This window comes from Carassius carassius, chromosome 36 (genome assembly GCF_963082965.1).
Source record: "Carassius carassius chromosome 36, fCarCar2.1, whole genome shotgun sequence".
In the NCBI taxonomy this organism is placed as follows: Eukaryota; Metazoa; Chordata; class Actinopteri; order Cypriniformes; family Cyprinidae; genus Carassius; species Carassius carassius.
The window spans coordinates 4358077-4384188 of record NC_081790.1 but is presented as its reverse complement, the minus strand read 5'-3'; the positions used below and the strand labels follow the sequence as shown (position 1 = coordinate 4384188).

The 26112-nt window shown below is 35.4% G+C and overlaps 1 protein-coding gene across 15 annotated transcripts in view; it reads right to left on the bottom strand.

Annotated features, from left to right (window-relative positions):
• LOC132116966 (formin-binding protein 1-like) overlaps nucleotides 1-24661 on the bottom strand; it is a 62041-nt gene extending 37380 nt beyond the window's left edge. For 4 of the 15 annotated variants that reach the window (XM_059525896.1, XM_059525898.1, XM_059525894.1 and 1 more), the window contains exon 1: nucleotides 6179-6456. In XM_059525896.1, the coding sequence (XP_059381879.1) occupies nucleotides 6179-6337 (159 nt within the window). In that variant the 5' untranslated portion in view covers nucleotides 6338-6456. Of the gene's footprint in view, nucleotides 1-6178; nucleotides 6458-15147; nucleotides 15281-24297 lie in introns of those variants that run through there. The other 11 variants (XM_059525890.1, XM_059525893.1, XM_059525892.1 and 8 more) reach the window with 8 other exon arrangements.
• Nucleotides 24662-26112: the final 1451 nt, after the last annotated feature.

Below are 26112 nucleotides of genomic sequence, written 5' to 3'. Positions count from 1 at the left end.
GGTTCGTGAGGTGATAAAGCTAATAATTAACAAATAAGCCAAATAATTAAATCTAAATGTAAATTGCGGTACGGGCGTACCAAGTACGAATCCCAGCTCGAGGACCTTTCCAGATCCCACCCCCCTCTCTCTCTCTCCCACTTCACTTCCTGTCATCTCTACACTGTCCTGTCATAATAAAGGCAAAAATGCAAAAAAATAAATCTTATATAAATCTAAATATGAATGATAGTTTATAGGTTTCATAAATTAAGCCCAATTTGCAAATTTCGGCTCCAATGCACATTCAAACAATGTTGCAACAAGACTGTCTCCTCCTTACACTGTGAGAACAAACACTATAAACATGATATGGAACATTTGTTCATAACATTTTCACAGTGTTTACATTGTAACGTTCTCTGTTTGGGGGTAGAGGTGATGGAGTCATTATATCCGCTGTACTCCAGAGTGGCGACATCTGCAATAACATCCCGCAGTGTGCGGCGAGTTGGCCTGGATTAATGAGGGTCACAAAGGGCCACCAGCCGACCCTGAACAGAGAGCGAACAGACTGCAGAGCACCTGCATCCGTTGTGAACTCATCCACTGCATGGAAACGAAGGATGGGGTAGAGGCTGAGCACACTTCTCGGACGTCGGCGTCTGAGCCGAACACATGTAAAAATCAAAGCTCTGCCAGGTGGTGACTGAGCAATTGGAAAGAAAACTGGAGAGAATGACTCAGAGTGAGAGAGAAAAAGAAAGGAATTTAAAAAAACATCTGATATTTAAAACCCTTCTGGTGACTGTTATCCCTAATACAAAGAAACACAAGCACACTTTCATGAGAGCACATACCTTAAAGGTTAGTTATTATTTACTCACTCACTCTTGACTTGTGAGTCAAGAGATTGTATGAGTTATATGGACTAATAAGTGATCACAAGAAGCAAATTGCACAGCAACTACCCAGAAAAAAACAGTAACTTCTTTTCTTGGTGGCCGCTATGCCGTTACTAGGTTATTCTTGTAATATTTTAGAAGCAACTTCATAGCCACCACCCAGTAAGCACCCAAAACACCCATGGAACTGCATAAACCACCCAAAATGCCCTGATACTGCATAGCAACCACGCAGGAGACACACAGAACTCTCTAGCTAGTGTACCAACATGGGTGACAGCTGTTAATGCACAAATACCATTTTAGATCGACAAACTGTACTGTTTAAGATCTATATTCAAACTCAAAGCATAAATCTAGGCTAATGTTTTCAAAGCACAAAGCACTGTGACATTTCATTCACTGACACGCTACAATTAGCAGCGCTAAATAGCCAATAGCTTGCTGATTTTAAGTTTGAAAATGAAAAATGAAAATAATTCAAATTAAAAAATAATAATTAAGGTTCAAATTAAAATAATAATAATAATAAAAATAATAAAAATATTAGCATTTTATTTTTACTTTTACTATAAAATAATTGTATTTGTATTCAAAACTCCCTTTTATTTTAAAATAAAATAGTATTATCACACTTTATTATTTAGTTTAATATTTTATATATAAATATATTTTTTTTTAATAAAGTGCAATAATATTATCACTATTATTAATTTATTTTTATAGTTATATTTGATGGGTCACACCATGTGCCGTGTGAGGACCAAACCAAATCTCCAGGTTCTCATACAAGAACCAGGCTGAAAAACGTATGTGCACCCCTGCCTATAAACACAGAAGTGCACTATTTTGATCATTATGGAATCTGAATTTAAAAAAAATCATAATAATGGTTCTTGTGAGCATGGCAGAAATAAAACACACAACTGAACAAAAACATGAGCATGAGAATAGCCATCATCCAGAAACGCATGCACACACATCACACACCTCTCTATAAATAGGCACTGTGCTCTGGTGGGACACCCAGAAATCCTAGAGTTCACTCGTCTCTCATGAACTCATTAAATCCAAAGACTCAGAAACGCAGAGCAGTAGTCAGACACTGTAAACACAGTAGAGCTGTCAACCATCGCCATTACACGTGCATTGCTCTTAAACTTTAGCGTGTTTAAACTGTTAATGTTATTCCTCTAATCATGTGAGCAGAACCACCCAAAATACCTTAGCACCTGCATTGAAACCACCCAAAATGCCCTAACAGCCACTCAGAACATTCTAGCACACATATAGCAACCACCCAGAACACCCAAGTAACCACTTATCAATGCCCCAGCAACAATTTACAAAAAAAAATATTCTGAAAGGTTTTCACAATGTTTTAAGAAGACTTCATATAAATGTATTTATATAAATGTATTTATTACAGTTACTGTAGTAAGGTATTTTGGTGGAAACAACACTTTTGTAAGGGTTTTTCTCTCAGCATTTCTGAAATCAGTAAAAGTGTTTTTAATTTACCCTCCTGCTATGAACTCAACAAACCCTCAGCATCCACACAACATGATTCATTCTCCATCATTGTGAAATCTGGCCTTAATTTAGCCACAGAGACCAGCTTGATCAGGCTTCTTCTTTGGCACTTTGGGACGGGCCAATTAAACTCTACACTAATGAAGAGCTCCACTCATTTACACAAATCGCAGAGAACGAAAGACCGGAAACGCTAAATATATCACTGATGAGACTAAACTCAACAAGAACGCAAACTTTATCACATCTGGTGCTGAATTTGTGAGCCCAAACTACTGACCTCAGATCAGTCTGCTGCTTTGTCTCAGCTGGAACAGTGTTAATAAGAACAGGGTGATCTGATCTCAGGTCAGTGTTTCTTCTAAATAAACAAGAGCACTGCAGATCAAGTTTATTACATTACAACAGTTTTACTTTTTACTTTGAGATGAGTAATCCTCTGTCTTAAAATAAGCAGATCGTTTTATTACAGGTTGTAAATGGTTTACTCTGAGTAAACTGGGCATGTTTGCACAAACACATGCAGAGATGCTACTACTGGCACATATAAGAACTGATAAGCCAACACTCTTTATAAAAATAGTAAGGGGCACACGATAAGATAAGATCATAGTCTGCTCATTAGGAAACAGGAAATAAATGTGAGGCCTGCAGTAGCACAGCCAACCTCTTGGAGCAGTAGAGAGTTAAGTGTGTAACCTCTGTACAATCAATAAACCAAAGAAAAAGTCTAAAAGTCTTTGTTGTGAGCTTTTTATTTAATTACCGCCAAAAGGAAAGTTTCCAAAACTCCAAACACACTCACACATCAATGGCTCTGTTTCTGTTCATCAGTTGACATGGTAACACCATCAACAGGAATTTCCCCAAAACACACTCATATCCAAAGTCTAAGTCACACGAGACTACAAATAACTGTAAAAACGGCTTTATAGGAACAAAAAGTGAACAGTTTTATACACATTATCAAAGGCTGGTTCACATCATTCTTCCAAAGAAACTAACATGGTTAGCATGTACGGTTTTTGTTTTTGCATGCAACCAAAACTGTCAAAGACATTACAGGCCCCATACAACATCTCTATCTCTCCTGAACTTTTAGTCAGATTTGAATATTATCACATGGTATATTAGATTATTAATTTATTCTATTTTAGTTTTCTGCCCCGAAGAGCGTTTAAAACGCTTGACAGATTCCTGCTGACCTAAAAAGAGCTGACACAGGAAGTGGCTTAGTGAAGCTGCAGATGTAGAGCGCTGTGGTGACGGATGTGCTACTGAACACACGGGGTCAGTGTGATGATCTTATTAACGCCGTTTGCTCAACAGACATGAGTGATCCCTCGAATAACGCAGCCTGCTCAGAAGTTAGTCCAGTTAGGCTTAGACAGTTTCAGCACACACACACATTAGCTATGTTTGCACGCAATCGAGTAATCTGTTTGACGGCTCAATCAGATTGAAAAGCCTTCATGTAAACACCTCAATATATGCGACTGAGCTTGATCCAAATAAAATTTCAACTGGACTGGAAGACGTGGTCAGTAGGAATCCAATTAATAGGAAAAAAAATTGAAAATGGTTGAATCTGACTATTTCCTTAATCGGATTCAGAAACGCCTTCAGAACACTTTCAGTGCAGTTATACATATGTTTACATACAATTTACTTAATATGAACACGCACACGGTTTCTGGGGTGATTTGAGTGGATGATGTTGCATTACTATGCAATTGCTCTGAAGATGTGAGTAGTTAACGATCAGTAATGGTCAGTGGAGGACACTAAATATGTATTACATATTTGTTACAAAATCTCTTCTGACATATCAGTTTTTTAGATGTGTCTTCAAGGCAAAACTAGACTTATACTCAAGTATAAGTAATCGTGCAAACGTTTTGTTTGGCATTTAAGAACTGTACATGTAAACAAATACATTAATCATATTTCAAAGTTAGGATTCCTATAAAAAGAGCTTTCAGAATCTCAAAACGGATTGAAAATGAATGCATGTAAACAGCTATTATGCATTATGAGTGTGTTTGGTAGGGGTTTTTCAATCGTCATGAGATGTTTTGAAGTTATGCTCATTGTAGGAAATAGAAGCGTCTCTCTCTTCGTTCAATAGCCTCTGTTCATTGTGGCTGGCGCTTGTAGGCGTTTTGCATTCAGGGAGAAATATTTGTGTGAGATGTTGAGCAGTTTGAGTGTGTGTGTGTGTTGCCAGTCCATTCACACAGGGTCTTTGTGCTGCAGAAAAAAGGCAGAACAGAGCTACTGTAACCTCTTAGTCATGAAACACAGAAGGGTCACACACACTTGGATGGTCCTATAACCAACATTTGTCTTTGTGCCATGAAAACGTCCAAAATCTTCACACAGTAGGGCATCATAACAAGTACACTGCTCCGAAATATCCCAACAAATTTAAAACACCCAAGAGAACATCACCCCAAACACACAATAAACACTGCTCGCATCATAAATCTTTCTGCTACTAAGAGAAGGTCTTACATGCTCATAAACGCACAACACAATGAAAAACTACTCTTAGACTTCTTGGTGGATGCTAGGGTTTCTTTAACTGTACTGAGAGAGATAGAGAGAGAATTGCATGAAAGTGATTTGCATTTTTACGCATTTCCTGATGTTAACAGCTTCAGTTCTTAAAAAAAAGTAAATGAAGTAGTTTTGGGTGGAGTCCATCTGTCTGTCCCATTCAAAGTCCCACCCACAAATGAGAGCTGGAATTTGAGTCACTTTGACTGGAAGGATGACACATTAACACACACAAATTATGTTCATCCTGTGTGACCTCAGCCACACAAAATCACTTTCAAGCTTTGCTGATGTGTGCTGGAAAGACAAGAGTCCAAGCTGACACAGGACAAACCACCCTGATAAACAGCCTAGAGCCACTGATGAATCATTAATTAGTCATTGTTGATTAAGCCTTCATTGAAGCTTGTGTGTTAATTTTGGTTATAGAAAAACATAAACAAACAGTGAAACACTTCCATAAGCTAATATCATGGAGTTAAATCACAACTCTAATAACTTTAAAAGGTTTTAGTACTCAAGTACTCAGGTCAAAAATGCACGGGGCAAAATTCATTACAATTATAAAAAGGGTTTTATGAATACTCGTACAAACTTGCATTTTATCCTGATAATAATAATTCAACATGGATCAATTAAAAAAAATATTTTTAATATTATAAAATATTTACTTAAAATACTAAATACTATAAAATAATGTTATTAATATATTGTTAATATTGTTATTCATAGTTTTATTATTATATATATAGATATTAGATAATAGAAAAACTTAAACATCTTATCTTTTGGGGTTTAAGAAATGCAGGCATATTTTTAGAGATCAAAAACTTTTAAACTTTTATTGTATTTTATTTGATTAAAATTCTTAGGAACAATTTTTTTTTCTTAAGCTTAAGATTAATACAAAATCCAAAAGTAGGAAGAATTTAATTCTCGGGACTCCAACAGGACTGGACTTTACTGCACGGCTACTTACCAAATAAATAAATAAAAATGTAATATTCAGTTTCGAAATGCCAAGAAATAGGCATCCTAAGACAGTGATTAAGTATGTAGTTTTGATCAGCATGCAAATTATTTTAACACAGAATGCCACATTAGACCAATCAGAATCAAGAATTCCAATTTAGGAACTGTATACTCTAGTAAATGTATGTCCAGTCTAGTCGTTGAGGGATGCGCTCGCTATGACTACTCACTCTGATGTGCATCTTCATCTCAAGGAGCTTCTGCAGGTACTCCTGCAACGGGGTGAGAGGCAGAGGGGCCGGAGGGGCCGGTTCCTCCAGGAACCAGCGGAGTGAACCCATCGACCGCCGTCTGTTCAAGAAATAATACCGATCTTCCTGCATCATCATGGGCTAACACACTAAAACTATTTTAATTATTACGAGAAACTAAAAAATAGTTTAAAATTACACTAAAAGTCAAACAAATGTCTAAAAAGTTGAGATGAAGGGAAAGAAATGGGTTCCAGGTCTGAGCCACTGTGGAATGTGGCCGATTACCCATCATGCACTGGGAGATTAAGCGATGCAGTGAACTTTGCTTGATGCCGTTTCTGTCATTAAGCTGATTACCGGCAAGAATTCGGCTCAAAGAAACACATAAACATTGTGAAGTTGCATCAACAATGTGCTTTCTTCCCCACACACCTTCAGAAAACCCAATCCCCAGACTGATTTGTGCAACTCAAACACACTTTACTCATTGTTGAATTTCCAGCTTTTATCCGTTCCGTTCTCCTGCCTAATGATCCTTTTTATTGCATTACATAAGACGAGTTCTGACTTCACCTCTGAGGATCTTAAAACTGAGATTTTCATAGGTAATGAAACCCAGAAATGAAACTATGAAGATGTTGTGAGTCATGGCGTGATATTACACACTACCGGATAAATGTTTGGAATAATTACGATTTTTAAAGCCTCTTCTGCACAGTGCATTTATTTAATCAAATATACAGTAAAAAGTGTAATATTATGAAATTTTTTGCAATTAAAAAAAAACAATTAATTCATTCCTGTGATGCAAAACTTTGCAATTTGATGCAATTTTCTGCATCATATGAAGCAGCACAACTGTTTTCAACATTGAAAACAATAAGAAACACTTCCTGAGCAGCAAATCTTCATATCAGAGTGATTTCTGAAGCATCATGTGACCCTGAAGACTGGAGAAATGATGCTGAAAATTCAGCTTTGCATCACAGGAATAAATTGCATTTTATGATATATTCAAACAGAAAATGATTATTATAAACTGTTATAACATTTCTTAATATTACTGTTTTTACTGGCCTTTCAAAAATATTTTAGAAATCTTAATTATTCCAAACTTTTGACCAGTAGTGTCCATAGAAATAAAACACACTCCATTACTTGGTCACTTAACATGTGAATAAAATAGACAGACAGTCTCTTCCTGTCTCAGCGGGCAGTTCTTGACCAGAAAAGGCTTCAAATTGGCCCAGACTTGACTTTGACAGAGAAAAGTCTGGCTTGGCAGGACTGGAAGTGGCCAGACTTTATGGATTTGGTCTGTCGGCGTGCTGCTAGCTGGTATCTGTCCTGTCCTCTTCTTTGCCCAGCCTTCAGAAAATACAAACAGACAGACAGCTGCTGGAGCACAGTGTACTTTTATGTGTGTTTCTTTAGCAGTGGCACGCTCAGGGAAAGCACAGAATGCCTGAATGTGTGTGTGCGAGTGTGTTTATTAGTGACAGGGAAAGTATACTGGGCATGTGAGGTATGTGTGCCAGTGGAAATCTGATACACACACACACAAACGGATCCATGTGCCAAATACACAGGCACTTCCTACATGTGTTCTGGACTATTAAAAGGTGAAGAATTTTGAGTCAAGGTTTGAAACTCATTATACTTCCCTAATGTTACAGAATTCCAAGTGAAACGGGATGTTCAATAAGAATTCGTATGAGAATTGATTGGATTTGGCTCTATATGAAAAACAGTTTAGGGGGAGGGGCTAAAACATAAGAGGGCTCGATGATGTCAGCGGAAAAGGAAAGTTGTTTCGAAGAAAGTTAGTGATAGGAGATTCTGAAAACAACCCAGTGTTATTATTGTTTATGAAAACTAAAAGTAACTGAGAAAAATGTTAATTATAAAAAAAAATTAAATTAAATAAAATGGCCACAATTTATTTAAATTAATTAAAATGTCACAATTTAACATTACTATGTTGTGAGAAACTGAATTTCAGGTGTGATATGTAATATGTATATGTAAAAAAATACTAATTTAATTACATAATTATTTTTGTCAAATTTTATTTTATATAATATTTTAGAAATATATCTGATGAATTATATATATATATATATATATATATATATATATATATATATATATATATATAGCTAAATAATTATATTTCACAAATATAATATAAAATCTTGATATAAATGTTTTTTTTTTTTTTTTGGAATAACATACAACAAATCCAAAAAAAAGACCTTAAATGTGCACTGATAAAGTGAACAAGGTCAATTCTGATATTTAAATGACCTCAAGTCAATTAAATCGTTTAAATTCATACACACAGATCCTGTGGTCGAAATTGCATCCTGTCAGTGACAAACTAACAAACTGATATTGATCATTCACATTCATTTCACACACACACACACACACACTTCTTCCTGTCTCTATCTGTCTTCATAAATAGGTCACTTATGTTCAGAGTGTGATGGGAGAAGAGAAGCCTTCTCAGGTTTAGTGCATCTCCATCCTGAAACACACACACACACACACACACACACACACAAAACTGCATTTGCACTGATAGCAACAGCCGAGGGCTGAAGTTTGGATAGGAACGTTCAAAGGTTGGATGGTAATCCAAGGTTTAAACTCGCAGACCTAAAGAGGTGAGAGTGAAATACTAAATTTAGACGCACACACACACACACACACAAAGAGAGAGAGCAGTACTCAGATTATCACAAGCACTTAGATACACAAGATGGAAAGTAAAACCTCTTCCGTTCAGGGTATAGATTGCTAGTAATCAGATTTAAAAACAAGTATACATTAAAAGAAAGAGCAATGAATCTTTATTAATTCCACTGTAAAATCACCAGATCAGCCAGACCAGAGAGGGCGCTGTTTACATCCTACTGAACCAAATGTGTTGGTGATGCAGTGAAAGTGCAAGTTTCATTGAAGATGGAAGCACATGCCTAAAATACAAACCAAATACAACAAACTCGCTTTCATACAGAGGTCATTCACTTCCTGAGAGAATTTGTCTTAAGAACTAAAGTACTAATGACTTAGAATGACCAAATTGAAAAGAGAAAAAAGGAAAAGGGATACAGCAGAGAGAGGGAAGAAAGTCGTGTGGGCTGAGGTCATCTATTGTTCAGCTGCTTTTAGTGAAGGGAAGTTTAATGGCTTTTCACTGTGTAGAGATCACAGAGCCAAATCAATAAACCACTCCACCTGCAGCTCACATCGCACACCACAATCACATCTGGCAACTCGCTCATCAAATAGCTAACATCTGGCAACCCTATTAACCCTACACACACCACATCTGTAATGTAAAAAGATCTGCCATGGTAACATTGTTGCTACCAAAACAACTGAAAGCTTAAGTAGTGTTACTCATTAAAAAAACAAAACAAATTCATAAGGGAATGCTAGAAGCTTTACGCATCTTTTAAAAAGCATATTTTAAGAGTAACGATGATTCACCACAGTCTTAATTTGCAGAAACTATGGCAAGCAATGGGAAGTTTTATAGTCGGCCGACACTTTCTCTCTCACATTAAGGGAGTTCGCCAGTAAATCTCCTTCAGATTAAGACTGAAAGCCCACGAACCACTTGTCTTTTAGTTCTTTCTGTGTCTAATAAACTGAAATGGGTACTTCTAACTGCTTCCTGTTTCTGCCTCTCACTTCCCCTCCAATAACGACACAAAAAACACAATCTCTGCCTTGCATTTGACCACAAATTAAAATTAAACCACTAAGAATCATGCTGAATACTGAAATAGGGTCAAACTTATAATAGCATTACTATATTTGTCCCATTGCACATTGTAATTTTGTAAATAACATATTTTGTGTCAGTTAAGTTTGACCAAAATCATTACTTGGGCTGTTTTTATTGGCGCTGCCAAAACAGCATGGTTGCCATGGCCATAAACGTAGCCTGATTTGAGAGATACCATGCCATGGCATATTTTCCACAATAATAGGCCGCTCTGTGATTGGATGAGAGCAGGGCAGGATGGAATGTCAGGTTATGAAAGAGGAAGTCATTGAGTCCATAACAAGGACAAACATGGAACTGAGAAATGAGAAGTTTTTCTCTTAAAAAAAGGGTCAAAAGTACACGTGCATGCATGTCACACTTTTTTTCCTTCTTTTTTTCTTGTAAAGGCTGCACTGGCAATCTTTATTAAAAATAACTATACTAATATAATACTTACTATTGTTGCAATATATGTAGTATGCATGAGAGTTATAGGTAAATAAAACTAACATAAAAAATGTATATATAATTTCTTTAATTTCAGCTATTTGCCAAGAAAATATTTTTATTACAAACATAATAATATAATAATAACAATATATTTAATATATTTATTTTCTATTAACTTGATGCACCAAAGCAATTTATAAAAATTAATAAAAGACCAGTTCTCGCTCTCTCTCTATTTAAATATATATAATTATTTAAATATAATATAAATAGAAAAAAATGAACTAAAAATATCACAACTACTGTTTTAAAAATAGAAATACCACTTACAAATATTTCTAATAAAACTTATAATATGCACACACTGTATTCAGTATGCATGCAATTTTGTATTGAATAGCCAAATTGAAAAGTTATGGAAAAGCTGCATATATATATATATATATATATATATATATATATATATATATATATATATATATATATGTGCAGTTAGAATACTGTACCCCTTAATGCAATGCATCTCTACGCCTATATTTTTACTCATTATTTAATCAGACTGATGAAAGTTTAAATATTCATACAAAATGTAACCTAATCGAAAATGCAGAATAATCCAATTTATTTACAGATGGAAACTGGACGCTACTCGTCCTCAATGTGACCAGGTCATGTGACAGCAAGGACTTTATGATGCATACTGTTTCACATGCTATTTTTTGTTTGGTAGTTAAGAGTATATACTGCAACAGTATTTAGTTAAGTAGAAAGTTAAGTTTTCCAAATCTTGTTTAATTCTTTAAGCCAAGCACAAGGACAAAAGTGACTGACATTCTGATAAACCAATCAGCAGCAGCTTGGGAACAGAATGTGGGTTCAAAGCCAAAGAGAGGAACTGACAGCTTTATCAGAGTTTCCCAGAGTGTCTCAACTCACAAAGCTGCTATTCATGCATGCTGTTCACGTGTGTCGTCAGAAAGACCACATTGCGTTATAAACCTTAGCAAATCGGTATATAATGACGCCAGCAGATGAGCTCAATCATTGCCAATAAAACAAACTCTCAGCAGCAGATCTTACAAAAACTGCAGTACATTTGATATACATACCATGGTACTGAATGAATACAATATTCATATACATGGCATTTACATGAAAGATGCTCAACAAAGGTGCCTTTATTTGATCAAAAATACAGTAAAACATTTAGAAATATTTAAAAAAATTCAAAGTAACTGTTATCTATTTGAATATATTGTAAAATGTAATTTATTCCTATGATGCAATGCTGAATTTTCAGCATCATTACTGCAGTTGTCAGTGTGACGTGACTCTCCAGAAATCATTCTAATATGGTGAGCATCTTTTTAAAAATTTATTTTTTATAAATTTAATGCATTTCAGAATAAAATTCATTCGGTCTTCAGTCTTCATTTCTTTCTAAAACAAAAATCTTGCTGGCCCCGCACTTTTGAACAGTCATGTATACAGTATTACCATGGTACGTTTTATGAATGGAACAACTCTGATTATAGATTTGCATGCTAATCTCAGACAGTCCTGAGGTGAAGACACTTTTCTAAATTCGAAACAGCAATGCACATTTTCTCACCTTTGCATAAATTAGGAGCAGCGCTTGCACCGCACACAAATATTTATTCAGCAACCTCAAGGGTCGCTAGGCAACAGTGAAGGAAGGAGGAAGCACCAAGATGATTTGGAGTGCTAAAAACACATCACTGATGATAGAGCTTCAAAATCTGTTATGCAAACGAGATGCATGCACGCACACACACAAACAAGAAAAGATGAGTCCTATGAGACATTCTGGTGGCCGAGGACCAAGACTATTTTTATGGAAGAAGTAAACAGTTATTTCCATAGATCACAACAGAGAATGATTTAAGAGCAAATCATTCAGAAAGGAATCAATTGAATCATTTAAAAAGATTCTATTCAAAAGAATGATTCATTTACAAATGGCCATTTTTCTTAAGAATGCCATACAGAGCTTTGATTTAACAACAATTTAAAAATAACTTTTTATTTTTTGTGCACAAAATCCATTTGGAAAACCAAGAAATCCTTAGTATATGCTCATTCCAGAGAAGTGTAACACCATAGCGGCATGCGTTTGGCTGTAAAACACGTGTTATCAACAGGAGTTACGCTGTCAAGGTTTTATTAGAGGCTTTGCGAGTGCATGCGGCACTCAGACAAAAATTATGGTAATTTGTCTCATCTGTAATTTTAAACACATTTGCGAGGTGCCTCTGTACAGGTAATTTCTACATGTAAACACACACTCACGTGTTTAAGGAAGTCGGGAATCTAAAATGTCCTGACAAAAAGTCCCACAAACAAATTTGAGGACAAACAAGTCTAAGTTTGGTCTAAATGTCATCGCATATAAAACAGCATTAATAGCTGAGCAGTAGATGTATCTGCATATATTCATATCTCATATCGATATCTGCAGTATTCAACAGCTGAAACTCACATTTAAAGGGACAGTTGCCCCAAAAATAAAAATTCACCTCAGCTTTCATTTACTTCCTTTCATGCCTTTTAAAACCAGTATGATGTTTGTTTCTTACATAAAACACAAAAGATGACATTTTTTGCAACGTTTACACAACTATTTTTAATATAATGTAAGTGGAAGGGGATTGGTACTGTTGAGTTCCAAAAATGACAACAACAAAAAACAATATGACAAAACTCACGTCAACAACTAATGTTTATCTTTAACAATAATAATAATAATAAATATTTAAAAATGTTTCATTTCACTGACATCAAATCTAATGTGATACATCATATTTGAACATAATCTCACGATATTTCCACCAAATAGTGTCTTACATTTCTGTCAGTTCCTCATACAAAAGTTATCATATGGCTTCACATATTACATTTTATGACACATTTTTGTCATATTTGGAGCCCAGCAGCCCCAGTCCCCATCACTTTCACTGTATCAGTATTGTTTTTGTTAACTAAGCACTAAATAAAATATACATTTTATAGCTGAAATAAAATATAAACGGTAGATGAAAAACTTTAAAAAAAAAACAATGTATAAAAACGTACTGAAAATTTTACTGAAATAAAATACTAAAATTACAAAAAAAAGACACATTTACTAAAATCTAATCTAAAATTAAACTTGAAATTAAAACTATTTTAAATTAACTATTTTACATTTTGTGCTCCACAAAATAACTTAAATCATATGATTTTGAAAGGAGTGAATTATTGTTTAGAAATACAATTTTTGGATAAACGTTCCTTTTTAAAATGTCTAAAATCTTTAGCTTTATATGACAAAACATCACCACAGACTCAGAGAGTGCGTTTCTCAGATCAGATGACCTACTTCAGGTGCACACTTCCCTCGTGAACACTCGCAGCTTCTAGCACAGCTCACATTATGGGAATGTGTCTAATTATTTTCCACTTTTACTAGCTAATTTTCTCCTATCCTGATTTAAAAGCACACACTATTTTTAAGTTGTCCATACATTACCAAATACAAATGCTCACACACACACAAGATATTCACACACATGCTGCAGGAAACATGTTGGCTCCAGTTACAGGGCAGAATGCGACCCCAGCAGCAGGACAGCCTGTGTGTGTATGCGTGTGTGTGTGCACGGGTGTGTGTCTGTATGTGTATGTGTGTTGTCATTCCAGAGGCGGTGTCCTGGGTTGGGCTTTGGTGTGTGTTTTTTTATGGAAGGTGTCCCAGTCTCACAGTCTATTTGCAGATCGTGCAAAACAGCAGGGAGTCTTTTTATCTTCCATTTTCAGAAACAATTGTCTGGGTTCAGCAGGAACTTGACATCCAGATGATGCAAACGTCCACCATAGGGGACACATTTAACCTGCACGTGCACGTCTGACCGTGCGTTTCATTGGTCTGCTGCTGTCTAACACACCAGCCATGTGGCTACAGTTAAAAACTTAATCGATACACCAAATCTTTCTCACTTTCTCAATGTCATATAATTTAATTAACTTATTATATACTAATTTATACTAATTTAAAGAACGATTGTCTTTTTAATTAACTTACATTAACACAGATTAATAAATGTATTGTTCCATGTTCGTTTGTGTACAACGCGCAAGGTTTATGAGCATAGTCCATGTTTTCTTCTCCGTTTTAAGTGTATCTCTGTGGCAGAATAACAGCGCCACAAGCTTGTCTGGCATGTATACTACATCATTTTGTGGTTTTGTGTGGACGCGGATATTTCTTGAGATGAGAGATCAGATTGGTGTAAGCTCAAGCTTCGTGTGGACGTAGCTTAAATTGCAAAAAAATAATGATTGTTTTCAAGCTGGTTTCCCTCAACACTGTCACTGTTTTCCATTGGTCAGACAAACAGTTAGTCCCGCCCCCAAACCGAACCCATTGGTTAAATAAGTCAGTTTGCTCAGGCTTTTCGGGATTCTCAAACAGAGCAATATTTTGAAAGCACAGTGTTACAGTTCTTCAGGGAAATTAACAGGATTTATATAATTATCTCCATTTCAATCTCAATAGCTAAAACTAAAACTACTTCAAGCTATAAGCCATAATAACCATGCTTAAATCAATCAGAACAACCAGTAGATAACCTGTCTTAGTCTGACATGACTTTACCTTCATGTCAAAGCATATAGTGCACCAAGCACACACATACACAACTTCAACTTAACTTACCCGTAACAGCTGGACTTTTAAAAGCGTCTCTCCCTTAATAAGGTCCATGACTCCCCAAAAGTCAACGGGCTGATATCCTTCACTGTTACAGTAGCCACACACGAGCAGGACAGCTGAGACGTCGGGTCAGTGTGTCCAAATGTGACTATGACAGATATGTGTATGAATGTGTGTGTGTGTGTGTGTGTGTGTAAGCATCCACCTTGCCTTATTCCCACACGACTGAGCTCTTAGTTCAAACATTTACAGACATTTACATTCAAATAGAAGTGAAAGTCCTAAAGGTTGCAGTAAAGGTTATCAGTAATGACATAAATGGTTTTCATTGTTTTATTTCCTGTTTCAAAGCAGAACAGAGATATATGTCTTCCATGTCATAAGCAACTTTTCATTTACTATTCTTATATGGTTATGATCTGGCCTAGCGATTTGTATAAGGTTTATATGTATAACTATACAAAATATATAATATACAAATACACAGATGATGGCAAAATATACATTTCATGGTTATTGTTATGGTTTCTCAGTTAAGAGTTAGTCTATATCATTTATAATTTGACTTACTTCAAGTCAACAGTTAATTTAGAACTATTTATATACTATTATAATATTTACCAATTTTTTGAATTAGCTTTTATTTATTTGAGTAATTTTTATTTGCTTTTGTCATTCTTATTAGTTAAAAAAGAGAATCAAATTCATATTTAAAAAAACATTAAATATAATTACTATTTAGCTTTAATTTATTTTAAATTCAATTTTAGCTGTAGTAATTTTAGTATTTCACCTGTAACTTATTTTATTCCATTTTTCATGCAAGATTTAAATCTAATATTTATATTTTATTTAATTTCAGCTTATTTCAATTAACAACAATTTTGTAGTTTTAGTTAACATTAACAACACTGATAGGAAGTCCTCATATAGATATAATAAATAGATATTCCTGTACATATGCTGGTAATAATTATGCTAGGCGTAGTTTGATTGGGTTACTGTCTGTGTTTTTTCATTTTATTCTGTATTTCTGTTTACATTAAACTGGTTTACATGCATATGGAACCTGGAACCTGAAGCACCTTTACACCAATCAGAAATTGCTAAATGTCATATCTGCTGGAAAATTGAGTAACATCCTATTTGACTGCTTCTGCAAGGAGTGTCAAACGTGCTGCTGTTATTACATATGCTTCTCTTTCTTTGTCTCTGTCTCTGAAACTATCACATGTTTTGCCACACATGACTTCCTCTCTGAATGGACTTCTCTTGTGAGCTTCCAGGCATAGGGGCTCTACACACACAAGCTCTCCTCAGGAAAGCCACAAAGCTCTTGTTTTCTTACTCAAGAGTTGTTCTTGAAATTTGCACTAATACGATATAATTCACCATAAAACCTATGAATCAATCACACAAAATCTACACACTCAGAACAATGCTTAATTTATCACACATTAATTCAACCTAACAAGTCAAAAGCATCTATAAAAGCATATATAAAAATTAAACTTTGTGTATTTTGACATTGGAAACAAGCTTCTTTTTTCTTTCATTTTTTTCTTGCTTTTTAACATTTTTTCCATTTACTAATGTTGGGTATTTGTAAAAATCCAATAAACGTAAAATGTGTTTAGAGGAAAAGAGGGTAGAGAGCAATGAAAAAGTGGGCTACTGTTGTGTCTAGACTAATAAATGCTTTAACTGGACAGTTAAACACTGTGAGAGACAGATTCATAGATTGATAGAACTGTAGATAGAATGACAGAATGATAGATAGAGTGACAGAGCAATAGATTGAATGATAGATGAATGACAGATGAAAAACAGTGTGAGAGCTACAGAACAAATAGCTGGATAGAGCGACAGAACAATTATGGAAAAAAGATAAACCAATAGCGCAACATATCAATAGATAAAATGATAGACAGACAGAACAACGGATACAATGATGGATAGAGCAACAAAACAAAAGAACAATATATAGAGCAACAGAACCATAGATTGAACAATAGAACAGTGGAAAGAGCAACAGAACAACAGACTGAATGATAGATAGAGTGACAGAACAATAGACAGAGTCATAGAATGATACATAGATCAACAAAACGATAGATAGAACAATAGATGAAACAACAGGAAAATAGAACGATAGCTAGAATGCTAAATAGAATATGATAGTTAAAACGATAAATGGAGCAACAGAACGATAGCTAGAAGATAGATAGATATAACGATGGATAGAATGACAGATAGAGCAACAGAGCAATAAACAGAGCAACAGAACGATAGAACGATAGAATGATAGATAGATAGATAGATAGATAGATAGATAGATAGATAGATAGATAGATAGATAGATAGATAGATAGATAGATAGATAGATAGATAGATCGAATGATATATCTAGAATGATAAATTGAGCAACAAATTGATTCGTAGAATGATAGAGTGACAGAATGATAGAACAACGGAGCAACAGAACGATAAATGGAACAACAGATAGACAGAATGATACATAGTTAGAACAGTAGAGTACCAAACCGATAGATAAAATGATAGATAAAGCGATAGAATGATAAGATACAGCAAAAGATACAGCAGAGTGACACAAAGACAGATAGGATGATAGATAGAACAATAGATAGAGTGACAGAATCATAGACAGAACGACAGACAGATCTTTAGACAGAGCAACAGAACAATAGATAGAATAACAGATTATGGAAAGAGAGACACTCACAAAACCTGAGAGGTTGTTTCATAAAATTGCACATAATATAATCTTAAACTAAATAACAGAGCAGCATTCCAAACGGATGATGTCATTAGAAAGTGCCATTGTATATCAGAGATGATGTCATAAGCCGGTGCCAGAAGGACTGCACATGATTCATGTTTACTTCTACAGAGAGAGATGAAAACAGTCTTTATGCGTGGTTGGAGGTGTATTGTTTCTCAGAACCACATTCTTCAGTGGTGCGACTCTCAGAGGAAACACTGAACCTGTAATACAGCCTACAAAGAGTCTGACAGCGAAACCTCCTCTGCTGCAAAACACTGCGAGTCATTCAGAGCGCTCACAACTTCAGTGCAACAGTGCATCTCATGAGGATGTACACATCACTTCCTGTCATGCCACTTCCTTCCGCTAACCACAGAGAGAAATCAAGAAATGTGTGTAAGTACAGAGATAAATAAGAGGCCTCACAGATACAGAGGGCCAAAAGCAGATTATTTTCCAAAGTCTTTGCAATTGTTTGTGCAATTTACTATGATATTCAGAGTGGTAATTGCTTCTACACCAAATGTATTTGTGTATAAATGAATCACACACATGGTCAAAAGTGAGGCTTCATATCTATGCGAGTGTTTCACATAAAGAAAGAGCAGAGCGGTGCTTTTATTCTCACTAACATAAGTATTCTGACAAGAGAATGAACTGTGTGTGATTATTTACTATAACGTCACTACTGAAGCATGACTGCACCGGCTTTCACCTTCTACACTCAAACACACACACACACACACACACAGTCTTCACCTCCAACATATCTATTTTTCCCTTTTAAGTTCCCTGTTTCTCCTCACAGAACGAACCCATCCCCCTTGCTGGATTTCACTGCATGCTAATCATTCTCCATACACTGAAGAGACTGAGGACATACTCCATATATCTCTCACGCATTCACACACACACACACACACCCACACAGGGACTGTAAAGTAGGATGGAGATACAGTAGAACCTTTCTTCATTATAGAGCTACTGCAGAACGACACAATCAAGGGTAAAATGAGAGAGAAGAGATTTAAAGGTACAGTGTCTAATTACAATACTTGATAAATATCAAAAGTGATCATATCTTTTTCTTAAATACTTTTCTAAAATATTGTACATTGAAATATTAAAATAGCAATATCTATTTTGTCTAACTAATTAATATGATTATTATTATTTTAGTATTTATATATAAAATGTATTCATAATATTTTATATTATAGCCCTACAAACAAACACAGGAAAGTTAAGTTTTTTTTATTATTATTAAATTTAATTAAATTAACAAAATACAAATTTTTGCATAAAAATGACATATTTTCCCACGAAATGTGCAGCCCTAGTTCCCAAACTTTCATTACATGGTTAGTTCACCCAAAAATTACAATTTAGTGATAATTTACTCAACCTAATGTCATTCTTAACTTTATTTGATGTTGAACACAAAAGCAGATGTTTTGCAGAATGTTCATGCTGCTCTTTTTTCCTGTACAACTAAAATAAATTGGGACTAGTTAAATCCCATTACCTAGGTTTGATGTCAATTATGAATAGTCCCAACACAAATGAGAATAATTTTTTGTTTAATGCATTTATTACTTAGAAGTCAAACCTCTTGTCATGTGTTTTGATGCACGATATTTAAATTTAAAACAAGTGGAAATGAGACTGTTTACCTCAGAGGTTTGCAGTGTAAAATTGCTGAAATATCAGTCATTTCCTCACACAAAGATACTGTATGACTTCAGAAGAGATCAAATATCCCACATGCATCATTTAGACTACTGTGCTTTTTATGTCTTTTTGTAGCTCAACCCCATTCAATTGCATTGCACTTAAATAGTTATTTTGCACAATAGTAAAGACTGATCAGTTTTGGAGGATTTAGTGAACTACTTTGGTCACACTGCATTCTGTTGTGGTCTGTTGGGTAAGAAAAACTAGTCATGCAATACACACACACACACACACACACACACACAAATCTAATAAGTGAAATTGCAGGGTATGGATTGCCATTTTGTGGCTGTATTAAGCAAGAAAGGGATAATAACATTCCAGCATTCTTCTTTAAAACAGTCAATAGCATTCCAGATCTTTGTAACCAAGTGGCCAAATACAGTCAAGCATTCCTCACAGCCACTGTTTTTCACTTCTCTGTATGAATCGATGTCCTGCTGATTCACTGAGTCAACACTAGTTAATCAGCAGGGATGATCCTCTGAATCACTGAGATTAAATGATCAGCAGGGATGAATCATTTGATCTGATTCTCCTACAACAGAGACCCACGGCGTGAGTCTGAAGCCAAAAGAAGACGGACAAAAGAGACGAAAGAATCAAACAGAATGAAAAAATGTGTCCGAAAGAGGAGAATACTAAAAACACTGAAGTAGGAAAGAGCTCACCCGCAAAACAGACGTAAAAAAAATTAAAGACAATGAGAAACTGTTGAAATGATAACATCTCAATATCTCATTAGCCGGGTGCGTGTGTTTATACAAGAAGGAAAGAGAAAATATGTAGTCGTTATGAGATTTCATCAGGTTTTCACTGAACATCCAACTGCAGTCACACGCTTCCATGTTTACAATAAAGTTCTGGACTCATGCATGCTAAAAAACTAAAAACTAAAACAGCATACTGTACTGTACTTCCTATATTTTAAAGATAAGAGATAAGAGAAGTATGTTCGCATGCTATTCTATACATAGTCACAGGCACAACAAATGCACATTAGCTGAATTTGTCATGAAATGCATGCTACTCTTCCTATTCCTGTCATATCTTTACAGGAGAAATCATCCAAGTAGTATTCAGCTCATCTCTTATTCTCTTTAGCATAAAGGATGTTGCTAATTTTAAATTAGTGCTGATTTTAAGAAAGGGTCATCCCGTATTTGCTGAGGGTTTAGGTTTAGTTTGCTGAATAGAGAAAATACAATAAACAGGACCTAATAAAAGAAAGAGTCGAGTATGCATGAGATTAAGAGAACATCCCGCAGGTTTGTGTTTATGTGTGTGTATGTTGGTTTAGTGCCAGTGGGCATCCACAACATGGCAGACAGCAGCTTATGTTGTGACGCACGATAGTGGCCTCCTCGGTTACTTGGCTCTTTAGTGTGTGTGTGTGTGTGTGTGAGTCATACACGAGTCATATAGTAAATGCACCGCTAAATTTCCAGTATGCAACATGTTTTTACCATGAAAAGTAAAAAATGCAGTTTCTAGATAAATGTAATTTTTTTTTACATTTTTTGCAATTCCAAAATTGGATTATAAATCCACCCTTCACACTCCTTATCCTTGATCAAATCATTGTAATGCATAACGTTGAATGTCTTAGTGTTTTAACAAACTCTAGTTCTAGATTTCTAAAGTCACTGATTCTCATTCTGTGACTAACAATAGAAGGACAGTAAAATACACAGCAATTACATTACACAGCTCAGCGTAGGTCACAGAGCCACTGTCAACACAGTCTGTAAAAGCTGATCAATTCAAACAAAGACAGTTAGCGATCGATCAGGCCCCTGGCATCAGGGGTCTCTCCGGCCTGACCTGCAAAAAGCCCATTAAATCAGACTCCTGAAAAACACATATTAGCACTTTTCACAATATATATCATAGAAAAAATATATATAGAAATCTTTAAAATCTTGGTAATTTTATGCGAAATATAAAATCATACACACAGATTTAAGATGTCAGGTCATCCTAGGCTTTATAAGCTGAATTACTCATTACTTTTATGCGTAATGTTAGATTTTGATTAGGGATGGGAGTTTTCCGCAAATATCACATTCGAATATTTAAGCTCACAAAAAACAAATATTCGAATATTCTTTTATTTAAATTAAGTTTAATGAGACAGACGTTATTTTTCAGGAACATTTATTGTTTCCGTCATTTTGAACAAGCTTACACACAATAAGCTTGAACATTACACATCGTGTTTTGTAGCTGGAAACCTTTAACAATGCGTGCAAACAAACAAAAGTACAGATAAAAAAAAAAAAGGTGAACAAAGAAAAAACGTAAAGCAGCCTGCAGCAATTAGGCTATTGTACAGAATGTAGCCTACACTTAACTTTGAAAATTTTAAACTGTCAAATCTTTTTTGCTTTTTTTCTCTTGTTGTACATGTTCTTGTTAGGAAATACGGGCATGTAAACATGATCAGGGGAAAGTCGGCTCCTTAGTCTGTTAACAATAAGACTGGCCGCGGAGAAAACGCGCTCTTGCATCAAGGAAAAATTTTCTGATAATGTTCAAAAAATGTTTTTTTTTCTTACTTCTCTCATGTTTTCATCGAGAAACCGCACCGCATCAAGTTAAAAACATCTCAACTTTTCAGAATGCCGCAAGCGCACCGCAGGTCATGTGACAAGAACTAATAATATTCAGCTTCATCCTTTCCCATAACAACGTTGAAAGCTCAGCCAAGATGAAGGAACAGCTGATCATAGCTGTATATGGATTGCCATTTTGAAATAAATTTAGTAGCAGAGCTACTGAAAGGGATTTTATTTATCCTTTATTTATTTATCTCCTAAAGAAGGAGAAAGCGGCGCGCCTAGCGTTTTCCACGCGTTTTTGGGTGCGATATGTGAACGGCCCCTTATTCATTCATTAATTATTTTTTGCTTGCATACATCTTCAAATATGCCGTGGAGAATCACAGAAAGTGACCAAATTAGGTTTTATTTTGAATTTTTTTTTTTTTTTTTGCGAAATTCAAATATTATTTTTATTTATCGAATAATTAGAGCAGAACGAATATTCAAATGTTCGACTATCCGTGCACACCCCTAATTTTGATATCTAAAAGTAGCTCTGGGCATCTAAGACATGCTATCTCTCCTATTAAAATAATGTTACAGAATCTGCTTCTTGTGTTGAAATTTGCATTGCATTGGACCAAAGCACACAAGATAGTGTGGCTGACATTTCCGCACCACGACGGACTAAAAATACCCTGAGGTGCATGGACAAGTACAACAGGCCCTAGAGATGATGCACAGACACCAGTGTGACAAGCAACAGCAGACTGAAGAAGATGAAAAGTGCTGTCATGAGGCCAAGATGGTTCACCTCCAATAACACAAACACAGATGAGACACCTAAAGGCACTGATATCACATCACAGTATACACACAATCACAGCTACACAAAAAAGTGCACATACTGGGGTCACTAATCCATATTTATATTAGCTGAATATATCTGCTATTTTCTGAATATTTATATATTTATAAAGAGGATATATATGTATATAGGCTATGCAACTAAAAATATGATTTAGACATTCTGGTCTAGAATGCATATCTACATAAAATTACACAGAAAGTGTATTTTTCCATGCATATATGTGACCCTGGATCACATAACTAGTGATAAGTAGCACAGGTTTATTTGCAGCAATAGCCAGAAATACACTGTATATGGGTCAAAATTATAGATTTTTATTTTACACCAAAAATCATAAGGATATAAGTAAAGATCATGTTTCATATAGTTATTTTGTACATTTTCCTACCATAAATATATCAAAACTTAACCTTTGTTCCAAGTAATATGCATTGCTAAAAACTTAATTTGGACAACTTTAAAGGTGATTTTCTCAATATTTTGAGTTTTTTTACACCCTCAGATAATCAAATGTTGTCCTATCCTAACAAACCACACATCAATGTATTTTCTCAGCTTTCAGATTATGTATAAATCTCACTTTTAAAAAATTACACTTATGATTCGTGGTCCAGGGTTACATGTATGCATACTTTTTATATTTATTAATTTAGCAAACACTTTAACGACATACAGTGCATTCAGGCTATGCATTTTTCAAAAGTATGTTTGTGTTTCCTGGGAATCGAACCTTTTGCGCTGCTAAAGCAATGCTCTACCACTGAGCCACAGGAACATTACTATGATAGATAGATAGATAGATAGATAGATAGATAGATAGATAGATAGATAGATAGATAGATAGATAGATAGAAATAATATAGTATGTAAATATGTAAATGTGCATATAAAAATACTGCATATCTATATATATTACTTACATTTCACTGCTGGTCATATGCTCTTCATATAACCATGTATGTGACAAATAAAAATCTTGAATCTTGAATATGTAAAACTATACAAATATACCGAGATGCAATTACGCGGATGATGTGCATTATATATGTATTATATACACACTGACACACTCTATAAACATTCTCAGTGTAAGATGCAGTTGCTGTTCACATGCACTGGCGTTCCCAAAGCGGCTTGGCTTTACGCACAGTGCCCGTGAGCCCGTTATCTGAGCCCGTGCCCGTGATAATCGACCCCCGTCACGCAAGGTACAAACTCACCCATAGATCGGTTCCCCAGCTCATGGTTTCCAAGCGTTCTTCGCGTAATAATCCACGATTCGTGCGTTCAGATGAGTGTTTGCACTCCAAACCACACACCAGTGCGTCTCTCGCTCCTCGGCTTGTGCGCGAGTGAAGGCGCCGTGTGTGTGTGTGTGTGTGTGTGTGTTTGCGTGGGGGGTGGGTGTGTGTCTCCGGAGGCTTCGCGCACTGACTCTCTCTCTCTCTTCCTGATATGAGAAAGACACCTAAAAAGCAGCGATTCTGCACGCGCGTTTCCTCAAAACGGCACGGAACTGCAGAAGCATGATGTTCAAGTACACAAACACACACTCTCTCTCTCTCTCTCTCTCTCTCTCTCTCTCTCTCTCTCTCTCTCTCTCTCACTTATTTACTCACGCGCGCACGCTCTATCAGAGACAGACGCAGAGCTCGGGAGCGCGCTTTGCTGCCCCGGGGACAACTGCACTGGCGGGAGCGCGCACGCCGTAGAACGGAGAAGAATTTTTTTTTAAAAATCGATAAGTGATGATAATTCACTCGCTGGACAGATGGCGAACCTTTTCAAAACAAAAAGAGCTGTTATTTAACAAGTTGTTATTTCTCATGGTATGCCATGTTCCCTTTTGGGTGCTGAAAAGTGCTTTATAGGCTATATGAATACATATTTCATTAATATTTCAAAAAGTGAGATATTATGATCGTGTGACATTTGGAAAAATATTTACTAAGTTTAATTAGTGGTTTGAATACGATTGCGTTGTCTCATCATGATTATAGAATTAAAATATTTGAGGCAAGTGAATGGTCGGCTAAAATTTTTAAATCACGTAACGAATTGTAATAAATGTTAAATGTCAAATATTATGATGTTGATGCATTTCGGTTTGTGTCAGTTTATTTTTAACAGATCAGCTCTCTACATTGGGGCCTATTTATGTTTACAGTATTAACAGGTATTTGTATTTATCTCTGCAATGCACATTCATTAACAATAATGAAATGTAATTTTGGCAGGAGCACGTGAATAAAGACGGCTGTCGGGATGAAAACACGCTCGCAGCGACATCTAGTGGACATCTAGACGCCTTCAATTTTTCTCAAGGTCTGCAGAAAACAGGGAATCATTTCTGATAATATTGGATTTAAGCATATTGAAGTCCGCGAGATTGATCCACTTGATGCACAGACTTTTTAAACAGCTTACTGCCCTAAATCACTTAATTATCCCTTCAGTTTAGTCCTCTAAAGTGACATTTCAGTCTCTGAGATCATGCTGGTGTTTAAAGTAGTATACTAAGTCTCACACACAGCATTCAGTGTCAAATCAGTTTCTGAATTCAGTCAGACCAATAAAATATAAATAAATGTTAACATTGCAAAACTTTTAATGATATTATTGATTTAAATATCACTGAAATCTCACATGTGATTATAAACAAATAAAAAAACGGGGACAATATATTTTATGTTTCTGTTTTTTAATTGTTATGGGTTCCATATATTAATATCATAATTAATAATTACAGTGATGTTTGAGGATTAAACTTACCCTAGTTTTAAAATGACTCTATTGAAAATAATTAATAACGGATGGTTAAGACCGCTGACTCCACTGTGTGACCGTCTCTCTCTCTCTCTCTCTCTCTCACACACACACACACACACACACACACACGACTCGCAAAACAGCACATTTGAACATTCAATAGCAAATACTTAAACTAATAACAAAATATACTTCAATTAGCTGATTCAGAAGTGCCAGACTGTCGTGTCAAAGTCAGAATGATTTCCTCTCCTAGGTTCACGAAA